The following is a 20,781-nucleotide window of genomic DNA, read 5'->3' as shown; positions in this document are numbered from 1 at the left end:
TTCGCTATTAAATATTTAATGTGCGTCAAAAAGATGATTGAAATTTAATTACATGAAAATCCATTAAAATTACAAGCTCTTATTCATTGAAAAGAAAATTTTTTCAATTATTGAAATACACATATTAAGGAATCACATGAAACTATATTATTTCGCTTGCTCATGAATATAATATTTTGGTTATAAGTTGCTCCCATGATCTCGAAATTTAAATTAAAAAAAATATAGTATTATTTAGACAGTTTCGTCTAAAAATATTTTAAAGTATTTGAAATATCATGTAACTTCCGGGAAAATAATTTTTAAATATAATATATGAAAACAAGAAATCTTAAGCTCGAGAAAAATTTTATTATAGTTTTAATATAAATCTATCTTATTGGGTTTCTTCAAATATTTTTCTGAATATACGGTTCCAAATATTTTAAAAAGGTTATAACTTTTGCTTCGAACAAAATTGAATAAGTTTTATTAATTCCACTTTGTCCGTGCGTGTGTTTACATTCACATTTAAAAATATAAGATATAAAATTCATCATCGATGTAATAGCTCTTGAAATAAAACTGTAACTATTTGAATAAAAATTACAAGTTTTATAATACGAATAGTTTAGGGAATTTATTTCAGTCAAGCAAAACTTCATGAATTCAGACTATTGAGTACTTAACGACATTAGTCCAGGAACGTTAATATCGCATAATAAAAACAAAAAAAGAATCAGTGGAAAAAATAACATATAAACCTTAACATTTCATGTTATTTTTTAATTCTTTATTCTGTTTTAATAGATTTATTGCATGTATACATTGATTTTATTTATATGATTCTTCTTTTACATAATTTGTTTAACATGATTTTGCTTATAAATCAACACTTTTAAACTTTTAAGTTCTTTCCTGAATAAATACATTAGTTTTAAAAAAATAATCAATTGGAAAAAGTAAAGATAACGACTTCCTTGTTTATCTTGAGAATAAATTGAAAATTAAATAAAAACTAAACCACTACTACTTCGACTGATGCCAAAATAAAAAAAAATTGTATACATATTTATGTACATACGTTTATGAATATTTATTTTACTGTTTATTTTAATACAAAAAAATAATAAAATTTGTAGTATATTCAAATATATGTATGTATATAAAGCTATAATTCACTTATTTATATATACATATATTTTTTAATTTGTTTTTAACCAAAAAGCATAACTACTACGTAAAAAATATGTATTTAATGTGTTCCTTTTTTAAATTAAAAAGCAATTTTTAATGCTTTATTTTTCGATTATTTATATGTACTTATGTTTTAGTTAAAAATATTGTTGTAGTCGTGTTGCGTCAATATACAAAACTAATAATTAACTTCTATAATAAAAATACTTTTCTATGTATAAATGTCAATTACTTTTATTTTAATATTATATGTGCATTTTATTTGATATATTTTCTTGTTTTTTAAATTGAAAAAGCAACTTTGAATGAAAATAACAAAATTACTATTTTAACGTATATTAAAATTCAAATACTGAACAAAATTATAAAAACAATAAAAAACAACATTATATTGCACCAATGTTTTGATTTTAGAGAGAAAATCATACTATTCAAAAATTTTAATAGAATTAAAGCAATATTAAGTGGAATAGCTTTTTATTTCATTTTTTCAAACTAAATAGTAGTGAATTGAGTTTAAAGAACGTTACTATGTTTACGTAAAATTAAAACCTAATAATTAGCCGGAGCAATCGTTGTAAAATGATTAATTTTGACATATTATATGTGTACATTAGTTTATTTAATGTTTGATACCTTTAAGCATTTTAAAATAATGATGAAACTAATATAACATTTATTATAACATAAACGGCATTGCAATGAAATACTTTCTCCAATTTTTATTGAAAATCAATTTATTTCTTAAGAAACTGTTAGCTCAAATATTTAAAACTCAAATGAAAAAAATTAAATAAGAGAAAAATTATAAATTTTAAATTCCCTGCTCAACTGATTCTTAGCTATTAATTTATGTTAAAGTTGTAATTCGAATTTTAGTTTGATGATGAAAACCATACAATAACGTCTTATTATCCATTGTATCTATATACAAATAAATTATCATCTGTAGGTTAATTTTGCCATATTGTACATGTTATGTATACATACATGTATCTATAGCAAATAGATTAACTTTAAACTATAAGTAAGTAATTTTGAAGAAATAAATTGGGCTATGATTTTTTTCAGTATTTTCCTAAATAATGTAAATTTTATTACACCTTTTATTACAAGAACAACTTAAAATATACAGGCATATAAGTTTAAACTTTAAGCAGTTTTTGACCGTTGTTTTTTATTGTAGTTCATCTAGTTTTTATATTTTAATAACAAAAAAACATACAGCAATTTAGATATTATAATTCTATGTTTTATTATATTATGATTATGCCCTTTTCAAATGCAACTTTATATCTCAATGGTATGTCGAAATACATACAAATTATGATCTTTTAAAAATTGCATTTAAATTTTTTGCATTTTATTTTCAGCATGACTTTATTTAATTTTATATTAAACTGTTTATGAATGTTCTTAAATTTATTTCTTACCTTTTAAATGAATTTGATGTTTCACAAATTCTTTGCCATATTTTTAATTGACATAAATACAATATACATTTTTAAAAAAGCAAATATTTTCTTAATATAATATTGAACGTTTCAAATATACCATCCTGCCTTCATAGAAAAAAAAATTTTCTGTTTTGTTTTAATTCACTAATATTGACATGATTTTCACTTTAAAAAATCTATTCTTTTCTATCAAGTCTATAGTTCTGTTGACAGAGAAAAGTAGTTTAAAATTAAATTTGATTATATCTACCTAATACATTAATATAAGAGGCCTTAACCTGATAATTTATATTATTATATAACCATCCCAAATTTTAAAATATATTGATATGATTATATTTTCAATTATTATTGTCTAAAATCCATCTCGAAAGGTGAGAATTTTAAAAATCATTTTTATCAACGAAAAAAAAAATTCAAAGGAAGCACTCTAAAATAATTCGCGAATGTGCTATAAGAAGAAAATTTTAGGCACAAAGAGATAATTAATGTACAGGATATGCTAGAATCAAAGCATTTCCGAAACAGGATGATACAATGGATTCGGACGAACTAAAAATAAGAAATATATTTTTACACTTTTTCGCTCTCCTTCTCGTATTATCGGTCATCAAAGCTATTATTGTAATTGTATAACAGCAAGTTTTAATGGTATCATCATAATGGTATAACATCATTTCTAACGTTACATCAAAATATGACCTCTTATTAAGATTATCGCAATTAAGAGTAAAAATTTTCCAGTTAAATACATATTTTGTAAATCAAAAAAAGTTTTTTGTATCAAAGGATTCTTCGCTAAAAAAAGATTTTTATGAGATTTGAAATAAGTTTACAAGTTTATTACAGGTTTAAAGTTGCAACTTAAAGTGTATCAATCTGGAAAGTCCAGTGTACAAATTTAAGAAATATATAGGGACTTATATGTATATGACACTTAATTTTAATTAGTTGACGTCTTTCATGATGTTCAGACTAAACTATTATTAATTATATAGGTTAAGATGAACCTGAACTTTTCTCTGTCATTTTATGTAACTATTTATAAAACATGCTTAATACTATCTTATATTTTCATCATATGTATAGTATGTCTATTTCTCTCTTTTCTCCTGCTCTTTTTCCATCTTTTTTGTTTCAAAAATTTCATCTCTTTTACTGCATTTTATTTCAATTTCAACTTTTATCGATATTCCGCGCAGTCTATATTAAAATCTTCATTCACCTCTTTTGTCTTTATAATTTTGTTCATATAGTAATAAATGTTCATTAGATTATACTAAAAAAAACATTATGCATAAATGAACGTTTTAATCAAAGTATTTAATCAAATTCATACATAGTAGTTTTACAAAAAGAAATATTCGGAAAATAATCGTTCTATTATAATTTAACAAAAAAATCTAATATTAAACATTTTTTATTTTTAATACTTCTCTTTTATGAACCTATTTCTGATTGCACTCGTTAAATTCTCAAACGTACAATAATTATTATGCTGAATTGCAACTTAAATCTTATACTTCACCGTTAATAAATTCGTATAAACACTTTCAAATTGTACATAATGGAAATTTAAAACCAAACGGTCGTGTAGATAAATTGGATAGCTCTTTTTCAAGATCACGTTCATCATCAATGTCTAGTTTAGAAAATATTTCATCAGAGGCTGTCACATGCTTAGCATTCAGCGATAGTTATACAAAGAAAAGTGGTAAGTTTTAGTTGAATATACATATATGAAAAAAAACTTCACATAAAATTTCATTATACAAAAAGGTCGATTTAAAAGATTAAACTTAATTTTGTATCGAAAACTAAATTCGGAAAGAAGTTAAAATTGCATTTCTTTTGACGGAAAATGTAAACTTCATTATGATTTAGGTTTCCAATTGCATTTAAATAGTAGATTTTATTTGGTTATTTATCATTACATTATTATTATATTATTTTTATTCGCTTTCTTTTTTTATTGCTAATTTTATACCTTTTGTTTAGATCCTAGTCTATTAACGCCTACTTTATGGGTTGGCACGAGTTTAGGTTCGGTTCTTACAGTTTCTATATCTTTACCGGATGCTGACTGTCGAAACGCTCAACCAGTGCTTGTATCAATTTTGGGTAAATTTATTTATTTTTGAATAAGTCCTCAGTCATTTTTTTATTTAGTTTTCTTTTTTGCAAAAAACAAAATATACAAAAATTATTTTAGGCGGACCAATTTTCAGACTGAAAGGGTCAATTTTAGCAATGTCATTTTTAGATTGTAACGGAGCTTTAATACCTTATACATCTGATCCTTGGAAGGAAGAAGTCAAGCGGGATAGTAAGTATTTTTTCTTTGCATAAGTATGAGTACCTAAAAAAAATTATGTATGCTTTTGAATTTTCCAAAAACACATTCTTAAAATATATTTTTTTAACAAAATAGGGACACCAACAAAAAATCCAAATCGCATGAGTCCAACTTTAGGTGCTAGTGGTGCACCTAGTGGATTAGCAACAAGTACGGCTTGTGGCTCTGATAATTCATCGGGCGATAGACAATTTATAGTGATTGCTAGTGAAAAACAAGCTAGAGTTGTAGCTTTACCTAGTCAAAATTGTGTGTACAGGTTGCAAATAACAGAAACTGATTTTGTTGTTAAAGCCGAAATCGTCAGTATGAGAGGTTTGTCAAAAATAAATTTTTTTATTATTATAAAACAATCTTACTTTATTTTTCTTATTTTTTAGAGAGTGTTTGCTTAGCGGCGTATTTATCAAATGGTCATATAATGGCGTTTAGTCTTCCTAGCTTAAGGCCGCTATTAGATTGTGATTTTTTACCACTTATTGACTTAAGGTAAGAAAATGTAGCTCAACATTCTTTGTCACATGTATAAAAACAATATTTTCATACTTTTCACGATTAAAGAACTTTAATCAAAAGAGAAATGAAGTATCTACATATATAAAATGAAAACAGTATTATTTTATTTTGCAAATTATAAATTTTTTTTTTGCATTCTTATAAAAACGAAAACAAGAATATATGAAATAACATAAAATAACCAATGAAAACGACAGTAAATGGCTGGAAATTGAGTTACTTTTGTAATCAGTTTTAGAAATTCTTTTTGAAATTTCATTTTCATCTCACACAGTTTGAAATATTAAATTTTGTTTACAAACCAAACATATTGCATAAGAAAAGAATTCGCCGTCACATTTTCGAAATTGACGCAATCAGCATACTTCAAAAAAACTCAAGAATTTATTTTTAAAAAAGACAGTAATGTATTTGTTTATATATTTTTCAACAGATTTGTGTCAAAATTTTGAAATTTCAAGAAGATACTTATGATTTTTTTTGTCTCCAAGATAAATTGATTGATCGAATTACTAATATGTATATGTTTTATCTTAATGGACGCTTCCATTATTAATTTCAAAGATTGTACTTGGTTGATAACTCGTTTTTTTATTTATCTTCAAAAGGCTTCCATGCTTTGATATTCATAAATCATTACAAACTTTTAATACGTCCATAGAATTTTATTTCACCCTTAGTTTTTACGAATATAAAGCAAAGCAGAATCAAATTTATAATAAAAAAGTGTTATATAAATATTTAAAAATATTTTTATTTTTATTAATGAAATGTAAAAAAGCAACAGTAATAGAAATTTTTAATGTGTGAATCGAATTTATTAAAATTTGGTTACATTTTTTAAATTGATTACAAAAACTCTATTATCCAAACTTATATACATCTAATCCTAGAATTTTATATATTTATTAAAACAAAAAAAAAAAATTTTTTTTTAATTTAAATTGATAAAAAAAATTACACTTTAACAGAACCTAAAATTACAAAATTTTAATTCAAGTAAACATGCTTGTATTTCTATTTATTTTACTGTTTATGTATATTATTCTTCTTTATATTCTACTTTTAACATTAATCCTATAATAGAAATAGTAATAACATAATACATATATTAAATTGCACCTCCTATGTAAACCATTAACCCTAAACTAATTATGGTACAACAACATTCGAAACGTATATAAAACACTAAATTCTCATTTTACTAAAAAATCAACAAGAAATACTTTATAAAATGATTATAACTCACCACGTAACTATTTATTATATGTATATACATATATTATTAATGAATTGATTAAGCTATTATGCAACTTATATGTATGTATGTAGATATATTAATTTACAAATACAATCAAATCCCATTTTCCCACCACCACCCATAAGTCACGGTAAATTAATAATTTGATATCAATTAAAATTTCACATATTTTTTTAAATGTTTTTTATTATGTATATTCTTTTTTTTCAATATTATTAAGTATAATATATAATAATTGTTACATAAGATCAATTGTAAATATATATATATATATATATATATATATATATATATATAAACATACATATAAATTCATTTTTATTTTATACATTAAAATAATTTGTGTACAAATCCATTGCAATTATATTCAAATACACGTGTAAGTTTAGGTTTTCTAACCACTAAAATTACTGTCAATTTAAATATTGTATACTATATATAAAAAGTATGATAAATAGATAAATGCAATTATATAAAAAAAAAACTACAAACATAAAAAAATCACTGCACTATGTATACATAAATATTTTATTAATACTTTTTTAAAATATAATTAAATGCAAAACAATTAGCTACCAAATAAATATTGAAAAACAAATCAAAAACATATTAATTTAGAATTTTTAACAAATATAATTCCGTTTTTATAAATAATTTATTAATTAAAATAAAACAATTACAATAGGATACTCTATTTAGTTGTATGTTTAGCAAAAAATCATTTTATATTTTGTTTTTTATATTTTAAAATACTACAAAATAAAAGCTTTTCTGTCAAATTTAATTTCACAATTTTATTAATTATTTAAAACTAAAGAATAAAAAAAAGTTTTATAGTTTCAACTTTTTTACAACTATACAGTAGAATGCACTTTGTAATAATTTTCTTATTAATTTGAATTTATATATTATTTTCTTTTCTTTGAATTTTAATATATTTTACGTAAAATTAAAATTAATTTTAAAAATATTTAGGAAGTTGCATAAATATGTAATTTTAAGATTTATCTATAAATTCTAAAATCTAATTCTATAGTATATAGAGTCAGATTTTATAACTAATAAAATAGAAAAATATATTCTTCAGCATATTCGGCATTATGCTGAAAGTGCATACTTCCTTTTTTAAACAATATTAGCATAATTTAAAAGAAACAAAAGCATCACCCCGTTATTTTTCAAAGAATTTACATATGTATATAAAAAAATCTTTGATATTATAAAATATTGCAGATTTTTGTTATGAATAGACTGAAAATATATACAAATAAGTAACTATTGTTATAAAAATTACTTGCTTTAATCTGTTCAAGTAATTATTTTCCTCAGCGGTTTTTATATAGTATACGAGTATAAAAAAAACATTATAATAAGTATTTGCGTTATTTATTATGAAATATGCAACTTTCTTGTTTTGCTGCTATTATGGAAATTATATAAAAATTTATTAAAATCTAATAATATGTTTTAAGTTTAAAGAAGTAATTTTAGAAAGTCGATTTATTATATAAGAACTCGTAGTAGTTAGCAGAATGTTTCCGTTTTTATTTTTTCTTCACTACTTTTCGTACAAAGAACATCATACAAAAAATCACATTGAAAAAATTGCTATGCCTATATTACTTACATAAATACAAAATGTTATTGTACAGATTTTTGCTTTTTAGAATATCAAAATACGAAAATAAACTTATAGTATGTTGACGGGGCATCAAACAATTCTGAATGAAGCTTGAAGATTTTTTTTTGTCGGTCATGAAAAAAATTCAATAGCCATATTTGTGTTTTAACTTTTGTCCGAAATATTACAAAACAAAGGAGCCGCAAATTAAAATTACCATACATTAATATAATTTTCGACGTTTTATTCGTAGTTGCAAAAATTAATTTACTAATATCATGATTTCTACGAAACAAATAAAATAGGATCTTAGCAGCTCTTAAATTACAACTTATTTTAACCCTTTATTATGTATATAATTTAAAATTGTTATTATTAATATGAAAAAATACATAAATTATATTATAATATCTATTATGATGATTGATAAATATAATATTAATAAAAAGTTATACAACAATATATACCGTTGGTAAGAAGATTAAAAATTGATCCGGAATTAACTTTACTTTACTTAAACTCTCTAAAGAACTTCACTTTCTAAAACTAAATTTCAAGGGTTTCTGGAATACAGTCTTTTAACTTATAACTCGTGTTTTGAAAAGAAAGGAGCTTCAAACAAACAGTTTTCGAAGGGCTAGTAAAAGGCTTCAAATCACATTGTTATTTTTTGTGTATTTAATGTACTTTCGAAAATACCAGCGATGGAACTTTAAAAAAGTAATATTTTTCCCATTTTCTATTTTTTTGCTGTTCCTAATTCTGTTGGGCCAGAATATTCGGCTTATGATGCAGAGGCACTTATTTGTAAATACCTGCATTTTATCAATGTCTCTTTTTTTCATCATCCAGGTTTCATCTGAACACAACTTTATTGAGTTGACGCAGGTGTCGTAGACCCTCGGCTTGACATTTTTGGAAAGTTGTATGGACCTTTAGACCTTCAGCAATCTAGCGAATACCGCCCTAGTTCTTCTGAGCTTGCCTTCTATATAACACTTGCCCCGCCATCTGAATTTATAACGCTCCCCAAATACTTTACAGTGTTTACATCTTGTATTGCATCGCTATCAATCTCAAACACTTGGTTGTTTACAGTATTCATTCAAACGGTCTTTGTTTTTGTTGAATTTATTTGTAAATCTCAGACACACATATGTTCATATGTGTGTGTGAGAAGGCAAACATCATCCACATACTCAAGATCATCTAGGGTGTTGAAGATGTCCCAGTTGATCCCATTTCTAACTTCGTTTGTTTTCCTCATAATTTCATCTATAATAATGTTGAAGAGGACTGGCGAAAGGGCATAGCTCCACCTAACTCCTCGCGTTGTTAATATGGGCCCACTTAGTGGCGAGGACTCACAAGGAAAGAAGTTGTGTCCCCGCATTATCACGCATCGCCCCGATAACTCATCGTAATTATCTTGTTAAGGATTCTCCTTAACTCCAGAGCTCTTCACATTGCATTTCTATCTAGCTAAAAAAAAATTATATCTAAATAAAAAAATAATAGTTTAAAATCAATTTCAATTAATATCTAATGTAAACAAGTAAATTGTTTAGTAAATAGAACGGCTTTTGTCGACCGCATTGCACAAAACAAGGCATATATTTTTTTGATACGAAACTTGGCTTGTCGAAATTTCAAAAGGAAAAGAAATTTTTGTTTCTATGATAAAAGAGAAGATGGAAAACTTTATCCAATAAGCTTTTTGTCATCTGTTCGTCAGTTAATCCGAATGCTTTTTCTCTATGGTCACAATGACGTGATAAACTTATGTAAGGGTAAATGTTATATCTTTAATGGAGAAGGAGCCGTTAAGGAATCGGGGCCAGAAAAAGGATGTTGACTTTAGGATGTTGGGCAAATTTGTCTGCCTGGATATAATTTATTTGAAAGGACATTAATTAGTGTTTATCAATATAACGCAAAAATATAGGTACAATGCGGTCGATGATAAGCCATTCGTTTTAGGATTTTTTTAATATAGTTGTGTAAGTTTTAACGAAAATTACATCATATATATTATATACAAGTACTTAAATATTTATTTTAAAAACTTATATATATATATATATATATGATTTAGTTTATATATATTAAAATTCTTATGTATGTCAATATGTATATTTCTATATAGTATATATATCGTAATCATTATAGCAATTAATAAAAAAAAAGAATAAGTATTAAATTTTGAATTTAAAAATTTCACCTATTACGATATTGTTAATTTATTATAGACGTTGAAGAATATTAATATCAAAACCAATTTTGAATTAAATTTATTTTTGAACTAATTTCCCCACCATCACCTGTATTTAACCTCACTTTAAAAAAACAAAAACCCCAAAGAAACCAAACCCCTATAACCAAAAGTAAAAAAAAAACAATAAACCCATACATAAATGTTTTGTTATTATAATCGTTTTGTATGTTATATTATATACCATTAGCTTTCAGACAAAATGTAAGCAAGGAATTGTAGATCCAATGCTTTCAATATGGGGCCAGCAACTAATTGTGCACGAGGATACTAATCAGTAAGTTTGTGGCTAACAAAAAGTTTTTCATTAGCAAATTATCTAATAAATAAGCAAAAAATAAAATAGTTAAATTTACAAAACATATTGTACAAAAAATCAATGTTAATTTTATATAAAATAATGTTTCGTATATATTTGAGATATATATTATACATATATATATATTATGTTTCATTAATAAAATAAAAAAAATTCTAAATATTATTAACATAGAAAAACCAAAAAAATACATTTAAAAACTTTCTTAAATTAAATTTTCTCGTTATTGAAATTATTTATAATTACTTAATTGAATATATTGTAAATAGAAACTTAATTCCCTTATCCCTTTAAAAAAATTATTTTTACAAAGTTTTTTTTTAATTTAAATTTGTTAAATATGAAAAATATGCGAGTATATTATTATGAATTGAGTATATTATTTTTAAAATGTTAAATTCACATATTGAAGCACAAACATTAAGCTGTTATTGATAAAAATAAGTTATATTCTTTTAATTTTTATGTAAAAACTACACAATGCGATCTGATAAACACTTTTTTATTCACAATTCTATTTTCTTAACAAAATAGAATTTCAAAACTTAGTTAAAAAAAAAAATTCTTTTTCTGTATAACTACAAAATATGCTTAAAACCCAAATTTTCAAATTACAGTAATTAGTACATATGCATATTGTTTCCGATAATTAAGTACATACGTATGTATTATAATTTATTATAAATTGTATTAAAACTACTGAATGTTAGTTTTTGACGAACTATTTTCTCGTTTTTCCAAGAAGTTTGACTCACTTAAAATTTTTGACAAATATGTTTAAATTAAATATTATTCCTTGTCTTTGTAACTTCAGGTTTTACGCTGCTTGTACAACCTTTCGTTCAAAAAAAATTACTTTATAAGTATAATAAAAATAATACAATAATAATAATAATAATATAATAACACTAGATCATGTGGATCAAATAACACTGAATTATTATTTGAATTTGCTTTACATATTGATATAATTAAAAATCTCTATTAACATATAACTATTGCGATACTAACTTTTATGAATTTTCCAGTTTAACAATTAATTAACAGTGATTAAAAGAGTGTTTTATCAATATGTATAAATGAAGTTCTAAAATGAATGAAACTTAAAAATACTAATAATTTACAATAATTTTTACAAACAGAATTTAATTTCGGACATTTTTATATTAGGTTCCACTATATATATAAAATAAATTAACAAAAAATAATAGTTCAATTTTCTAAATACGCAAAGTTCGATACACAATACATAAATGTGATCAATAACATAAATTAAAGAAATTTTTTAACAGAATTACATGAAGTTTTCCTGAAATTCTATTTTAGTTTATGTGAGTGCAAAAGTTCAAATAATTCGACAAAATTTTTGTAAATAGATCCACAATTTTGAAAATTTATTTAATCAACAAATGATACAACTCTGTAACGATTTTTTTAGAAATTGTTTTAGCTCTTCGTGAAGTTCAACTTGGTTCTGCAGGTTTGAAAGTTCTAAATATAAATGTTTTTAGCACATTACATCATGTTAATCTCAAAAATCCTGGTGTTTGTGCTTTATTACACACTATCAGCACAGTGTTATAATAAACTAGTGATTTATTAAACATAATAACTTCAAAACTTTAAAATATTAAAACCTTTCCTATCATTGTAGAAATATAATATATTGTAACTTCAAGTTTTTGTATTTAAATAATAAACTTGCACTCACAAACCTCTTTTTAAATGAATAAATTATCGTACTAATGATATGTAACTACATATTATATGTATACGTTTTGCCTATTAAATACATTGTTTTCAGTATTTCTTCATCCAATTCCAAATTAATTCCAAATTATTTAAATATATATATATATATATTACAAATATATAAATATGTATATATATATATTTTACACATAATTAAGCATATAATATATTATATTATAAGAACATACACTTTATAAAACCTTCCTAGCATGCTAAATTATTTTTAAATTTATTAAAACTTCTTACATGTTTTGTAATATGTTACATAATATATTTGTACTAAGCCATTAAATATAAAATTATTCTATTTGCATGTTTTCTCAACTTTTTTAAAATTTATTTGTTTATTTCTATAAACGTTTTGTATAAAGTAATAATAATAATTCTTATCCGTTTTTTTATGTTTTGTGTTTTTTTTATTAAGTAAAAACAAATTAAATTTTTATTTCTATTTCACCGATTTAAAAGAAAATATTAAAAACCATAAGATTTACTATTACAGTTTCACACAATCATTTCCATAAATTAAAAATATTCATAAAATAATATTATTAACAATTAATGAAACTAAAATTTTAAATTATTTAACATACCAATGTAAATATCAAAAGATTATTGCGTGTACAAAAAAAAAAATTATAAAAAGTAAAACGTTTTACTCGATTTGCTTTTCATTTTAAAATTCAGGTGTTCCGATAGATTGGTTCAGTTATATCTTATTCATAAGTATTATAAAATGAATACAATTATTATTATCTTTTTTCTCTTGCATTGCATTGTATTACTTACATATATTATATTTTTTGCGATCTTCCATAAGAGCAATTGGAGTATCCTTTATATATCTTCTTAAGCATGCAACTTGTTAGGTCGTTATAAATAAAACTGCGTACTTTTAATTATCTACTGAGCGAGTTGACGTTTACGCGATATTGAGAGCATCATGAATAAATCATAAAATATCATATGTAACCCAATACACAAGTCAATTGAATTGTCTTCAAATTTGATTTTTAAATTTTGATTCTATTATCTACACTTTTTTTATAATTAATTAAAAAGTTCGGTGTTAAAATTTTATTTAAAAAATTATAATATTTAAACAAAGTAAAGAAAAGTTTTTGTGAAATATTACGTGGTTTTATGGTGTCATTGTGCCAATTTTGTATTGCACAAAAAATTTTAAAAACTAATTTTAAATTTAACAACAAATAATGAACATACATATTTCATTCACTTACTTAAATTTAATTTATAATATTTTTACTTAGAATTTTTGCAATCTGATATTGCACAAGTAACGTAAAGTATTTTTTGTTTAAATATATATGTACATATCTAAATTATATTTCACATTTTGTTTTTAAATACGTGCAGTATATTTCGTATTTTTTCTTGTCTTAGTTTTACAGTACATTGCAAAAATATTTTAAATATTTTATATAATTATAGAAACAAATTTAATAGACTTCGACTTCTACTGATAATAAAAAAAAAATAAACTTTTTTTAACATATTTTCATTTTCTTAAAATTTTAATACTTATACTTAACTAACAAAAAACAAATCTTTTACAATTTATGCTAATAACTATGAGTAAAACGTTTATATAAAATTATAAATCCCTTATATTATCTCATTTTATTTTTTATTTAATCTTTTAATAAAGAACAGTTTTTCTTCCATTAAATTTTATTTAATACAAAAAATATAATTCAAAAACATTATTTTTCCCTTGTTGCACGAAAGGATTTCAAAAACATTCTGCTTTAGTAATAAAGGACATGGACTATATCTTGCAACACCCACCGAAATTCAAAAATTTACAATTTGTTCGGAATTCTGGTAACTTATAAGTTTTTACTCATGTAATGTTATAATATTTTTACTAATTTTTTTAAAACTTTATTTCAGTCAATTCTATAATGATAATATGATGGGTGAACTATTCGCAGCACATGAAATGCCTGAACCACCAAAGGAAAGTTTCTTCAAAGGATTATTTGGTGGTGGTATCAGATCGCTTGATCGTGAAGAATTATGTAAGTTTCAAGTTATGTACTCAAATTTTAATAAAAGTAACTAACTAATTTTATAAAAACAAATTATATAAGAGTATAGCATGTTTGTCAGCAACAATGCAGATATTATTTTTAAATTACTTGACTTATACTCTTCCATAGTATTTAATTTTATGCAATAGATTGTATCGTTTTTCAAAAACTTTTATGTATTTATTTTATGACGGATAAAAAAACGGTTATGTTAAGGAAATTTTTGTTTTCATTTTAAAAAATTTAAATAGTATACATACTTCTTATGGATAACAAACACCAGCAAGACATGAAAGTTAAAACAAAATTTTCAAAGTATATACATTGGTGGAAAAATTTCTTTTCAATTCATTCCCATTATAATGCCAATATAAATTCTGATCCAGTTTCTAATAAAATTGTCAAAATTTATATAATAAAAATTTATCGTCAAAATTTATATAATAAAATAATAATCAAAAGGCCATATGGCCTTAATGAATCCTAAAATGTTACTTTGTGGAACAAAGAGTTTAAAAGAATGGAAAGGGGGAGTGATTTTCTTCTATAAAATTATGTTTTTCGTAAGGATTATAGATTAAATTGCAGTTTTCTATCTGAAAGACTGTAGAAGTTTCTATTCAAAAATTTTAGAAATAAACAAATACGGGAAAAGACGTACGAATAGACACAGCGAAACTAAAAAGTACATTTTTTCCAAATTTGGTTAAAATGACAGCTATTGTAAGATTTTTAAATATTTTAATGTTATTGAATAATGAATAATAAAAAATTTCATAATAAATTCGACGAAATCTATGAAACTATAATATTTTCAGAATATTAATACAATTAACAAGTTAATTATATTAAAAAATAAATCAATATTTTTTTCAATATAAATTATTCGATGTGTATACATATGTAAATGACACGATAATACTAACACGAATGTCAATTTTGTTTTAGTTGGCGATCTAGCTGGAAAAGCAAATCGTTCTGTTGCTAAGCATATACCAGGCTCAAATCTTGAACAATTAGGTCAAAGAGCAAGTACCGCAACATCTGAAATTAGTCGTGCACATCAGTTAGCAATGGAACGTGGTGAAAAATTGAATTTGTTGGAAGAAAGGGCTGAACGTATGTCAAGCGCAGCACAAGATTTCAGTGGTACAGCGCATTCATTAATGCTAAAGTATAAAGATAAAAAATGGTATCAATTGTAAAAAAATAAAACAAATAATAGCATAGTTATAATTCTATACACATATTATGTATATAATAATATTTGTGAAATTTCTTTTTGATTTTTTTTTAAGAAAAATCTTGTTTTCATTTATATATAGTCAAATGTGAAACATCTAACTAATGTAAAATACATACAAAAACGCATTATATATTAGCAAACAGAAAATTTATTTAATACAATGTAATAATATATATAATTAATAAGATCAAACTGAAAAAAGCGTAACAAAATATTTTTCGAGTCAAAAATTAATATAAAGAAACACAATTATAAAATTACAATTAATATAACATATATTTTTACAAAATAATATTGAACAATAAAACAGAAAATTACTGTCTTATATTTACGCAACTATTTCAGAACATAAAGTTAATTAAATTATTGTTTTAGTATTTTTTTGAATTTTTAACGTTATTTATTGTTATATTTATTGTAAAACTTTTGTTAAGTAGAAAATATATTCAATACACAATTTCAAAATACTATTTTAAATATTTTCGTTAAAACTTTAACCGAAAATTACGTGAAGGAATCTTAGGGGAGATAAATTTTATTTTTATATAAAATTTTATTTTTAAGATTTGAGGCATGCCAAAACAAATATTTACTTGTATGATGCAGATTTTTGAAGTTGTTTCTATATATCTTAAAATTAAGCTAACCTTTTACAAATTCTAACAATTAAACTAAAATAGAAATTTCAAAAATGTAAAAATAGAATTATAAACAATTATAAAAGCAGAATTTATGTGTTTAAAATTTGTGTACAAAATCAGTTTTACATTATTTTCGTGCAGACTTTGCTTCCAAATATTTTATTTATCGAATTTAGATAATTTACTATAAAGTACCAAATAAGATAAACGCACATTAATTATCATTTAACATTTTATAATTTTATGTGCATTCCCTTATCATCAAATTTTTGTTTGATTTGTTTGATTTTAAGTATATGAATATTCACTTACTAAAAATTACATTATCAAATTTTTATGCTAAAAGTAATCTCATATGCATGTTTTTATTTTAATCGGTTCTAAAGTGGAGGTACAAGAGTGCTGAAGCAAACTGAACTCATCTTTCTAAAAATAGCTCATCTCCGCTTCTTTATTAAAGTAATCGGTTTTTTTTTGTAACTTCGGTAATTGTCTGTATTTTTTTATTTATCTCATGTTTTTTCAAAATGATTAAAATTTGCTTTTGGTACATTGGTACATACTGTGTCCGATATCTCGTTCAAAAATAGATTTGCTGATCAATGTGATATTTTTTGATTGATCGCATTTCTATAAATACGATACGCAATCTTTTTTTGCATACTTATTTTTCATATATAGATGAATAAATGTTTCACGAGGTATAGAACCATTATCCATCGCAGTTGTAAAATGTATGGTATTAATATAATATTTATAAATGATATATTATGTCTTACCTATTTTAGGTTCATTATAAACAGCCTTTTTTTTAAATATTTTTTGAAATCACGGTTAGAAGATTTATACTTGCTACTACTATGGCTTTTTTAATACATTTAATAATTCTCCATAATTCATGGACTTATATTGTACTATATATTTGGCACCCGTATACTAACATTGGTCTGATTATTTTCTTGTACACTATGATGATTACATATCTCTTTGCTACTTTTTATTTTTTAGGAAAGCTTTATTAGTTTTCAAATGAAAAATTTTTTTCGCGATTTCGTTGTTTGTTGATTTCCTAAAAGCTTTGAAAGGTGGAGAAAACTGCTTTTTCAACTACGAAGATAACTCATATGTCATCTTTATATTGATTGCAATATTTTAAATTCATAAGTAACGAACATGGAAAATTTACGCTAAATTTTAATCACGTCCTTATTTCAACATAAAAAACAAAACATTGTTGCAAAAATTTTTGTTAACTTAGATTAATGGTTTAATATATTTTTAATTTTTGTCATAAACAAAAGACAAAATTTATAATTTTCTATTTGTACTAAATGGAAAACCGTTATTGAAAATTACGAGTAGAATTTTGATTGATTGAATTTTTTATTGAAAAATTAAAATTTCGCAATGTATAATCATCTTTTCTCCCTTTTTTTTATAAAATTCGAACTAAATTTTTAATCGTAAAATTCAGTTCGTTAAATAAAAAGTATATTAAAAGTACAAGCATACTTGTACTTGTATATATTTTTACAAAGTCAAAGTATGTGCCAGATTTGTATACCACCCGAATCTACTTTCATACTTTTTTTAAAAAAAGTAAATCACATTTAAAACTAAATAATAATTGTATTATATGTACAACTTCTAGGTATCATTGTAAAAATGTTCAATATTCAATTTCACTTGAATATCAATTTAATTTATCAAAATATAATAGATAGCAAAAAATAATAAAAAACTACATTATTAATGGTATAATTATATAAATAACATGAATATATACAAACAACTATATATATGTAATTTTACGTATGCATAAATAGTGTAAAATAAATAAATCTACTTTTAACTATAGAAACGTATTCTTATGATTTTAAAAAAAAAATTTTATTAAAAAATAAACAAATAATAATACATACACATATGAATACATATCTGTATATTTAATGCATCCTATAAGATATAAAACTAGCATATAAAATTCACTATTATGCTAGTTTTATAGCATAATATATTACTAGCATAATTTTCAATTTCACCTTTTATTTACTTTGGAATTGGAACTCTTGTAAGAGATGGTGTTTGAAATCTTTAAATATTTATACTCGTATCATTCGCGAATAAGATTACTGATTTTTTCAATTGGATTTTCGGATCGAGTGAACTTCAAAAAAAAATTAAGGAATAGTAACTAAATTTACTAAAGCAGATACAAAATATTATCATACCCTAAGGATAAGTAATTGGTTTTTAGGTACCTCAAAAAAATCTTAACAATTTTTGCTATAAGAGATACCACTCATAACTTTTATTGCATATGTAATTGATTTAATAAATCATATACAAAAGAAACAAAAAAATTTGAGAGTATATTGCCAAAATTAAAGCAATGTTTTCTGTGTGAGTGATTACAGTTTTGTAACAATGGCAGGAATAATCACATAAAGTTTGAAAAGAAATCTTCAGTTATTTGAAAGTTCAAAAAAACAAATTTTATTCTTAAAGGTCGTTTTGTTCAGTTTGCAAATATTTCTGAAAAGTAAAATATTTAATAATATTTCTAATTGCGCTGTAATTTAAGTCACGTTAAATTAAGTTAACTGTGAAAGAAATAAATTAACTTTTTTCCGAAACTTTTTTTTACATAATATTTTTATAAATTCACAATTTTCATTTTAGAATTGTGCGACTTTTTGAAATTGTGTTACGAAATCATTGTACAGTAAGATTTACAGCAATTTATAAAAATTGTATATTATTGCACGAAATCGTATTTTATCAAGTCTTTTATTTTTTTTAAAAAATAAAATCTAAATTTCTATTTTTTGAAATAATAATTCACTTTCATTACAATATTTATTTGCAAATATCAAATTACTGAAACTTTTCAGAGAGAGCAATTTATGATTTAATTAATATTTTACTACTTTTAAAAACTAAAAAAGATGTTAGTATTTTCGATTTCCATGTGAAAAAAATAAATTCAATGTGTCGATCACGTGTCGTTAAAAATCATGTTTTATTGATATATAAAAATTATATCTATAATGGTTCAATTAAAAATAAATAAAATTTGTAAAAGATTTTTTTTGTCATTCAGAAATAAGAACAGAAAAATTTCAAATGTAAGACTACAAAAATTTTTAACATTGAAAATAACTTGACAAAACTAAAGAGCTTAAAAACAGTTATGATGTATTGACTATTTTCAGACAATATTGTATTATATTTTTTTCAATTCTCTTGAAAGTAACTTAGTTTTATACACCTCTGTAATTTGGTATTTGAAGGAATTGCAAACATTATAATTAAGATTATTAATTACTAACAGCATGAATACGAAAAAAACTCTTTAAAATATATCTGTGGTTTCAAAAATATATTAAAAAATTCTTAAAAACCTTTTGAGTTGAGTACTATGTAAAATTAAAAACCAGTTATTTTTTAAAATCTATAAATTTTTACAAAGAATTACAAAATTAAAAATTCTCTCGTCTGCAAATATGCAAATCGAAAGTTATCTTGACTTATGCAGTAATACAATTTCAATTAATGAATAAGTGGACTATAAATTAGTTTGCATTTAGGTAAATGCCTGAATTTTAAAAATATTAAATTACACACTGTAACGAAAATATTAAAATTTAAGCTATACCAAAATATATTATATTAGAGAACTACATATTTAGAGGTTTGTAATTGAATAACTTCATTAAATTACAAATATTGCAAGCTAGGAACTAATTTGTTGAAAAGAATTGTATTTGAAAAAGAGATAATTGTCTTGAAATTTAATTTTCCAAAAACATTTTTTTAAAATAAAATCGTTAAAGAAAACTACATATCCAAAAAAAAACCACCATTTTATTTATTAAATGTTTATGTACATAAAGATAAACAATTTTTAACCAAGCGAAGTAATCTATAAAATTAATTACTTCAAAAAAAATTATAGTTTTACATTTTTATAAAAGCAAAAGTCATTTAATAGCAGAAAATCATGCATTTCTATATACCAATTTTATGAGAGATAGAGGAAAATGATATATGGGTTAAATTTTTGAATTTCATGGTAGTGCATCGAAAAAACCAAAAAAAAATAATAAC

General features: G+C 23.0%; 1 protein-coding gene across 6 annotated transcripts in view; it reads left to right on the top strand.

Moving 5' to 3' along the window:
- Window positions 1-17,292, top strand: part of LOC129605406 (syntaxin-binding protein 5) — a 149,709-nt gene extending 132,417 nt beyond the window's left edge. For all 6 annotated transcript variants that reach the window (XM_055515152.1, XM_055515156.1, XM_055515154.1 and 3 more), the window contains 9 exons: window positions 4,231-4,347; window positions 4,632-4,754; window positions 4,846-4,959; window positions 5,065-5,304; window positions 5,370-5,478; window positions 10,850-10,936; window positions 14,480-14,575; window positions 14,645-14,772; window positions 15,733-17,292. In XM_055515152.1, the coding sequence (XP_055371127.1) occupies window positions 4,231-4,347; window positions 4,632-4,754; window positions 4,846-4,959; window positions 5,065-5,304; window positions 5,370-5,478; window positions 10,850-10,936; window positions 14,480-14,575; window positions 14,645-14,772; window positions 15,733-15,989 (1,271 nt within the window). In that variant the 3' untranslated portion in view covers window positions 15,990-17,292. The remainder of the gene's footprint in view (window positions 1-4,230; window positions 4,348-4,631; window positions 4,755-4,845; window positions 4,960-5,064; window positions 5,305-5,369; window positions 5,479-10,849; window positions 10,937-14,479; window positions 14,576-14,644; window positions 14,773-15,732) is intronic.
- Window positions 17,293-20,781: the final 3,489 nt, after the last annotated feature.

This window comes from Condylostylus longicornis, unplaced genomic scaffold (assembly GCF_029603195.1).
Source record: "Condylostylus longicornis isolate FDR11 unplaced genomic scaffold, ASM2960319v2 ptg000013l, whole genome shotgun sequence".
Lineage (NCBI taxonomy): Eukaryota > Metazoa > Arthropoda > Insecta > Diptera > Dolichopodidae > Condylostylus > Condylostylus longicornis.
Note: the sequence above shows the minus strand (reverse complement) of the source record. Positions and strands in the feature narration are given on the sequence as shown.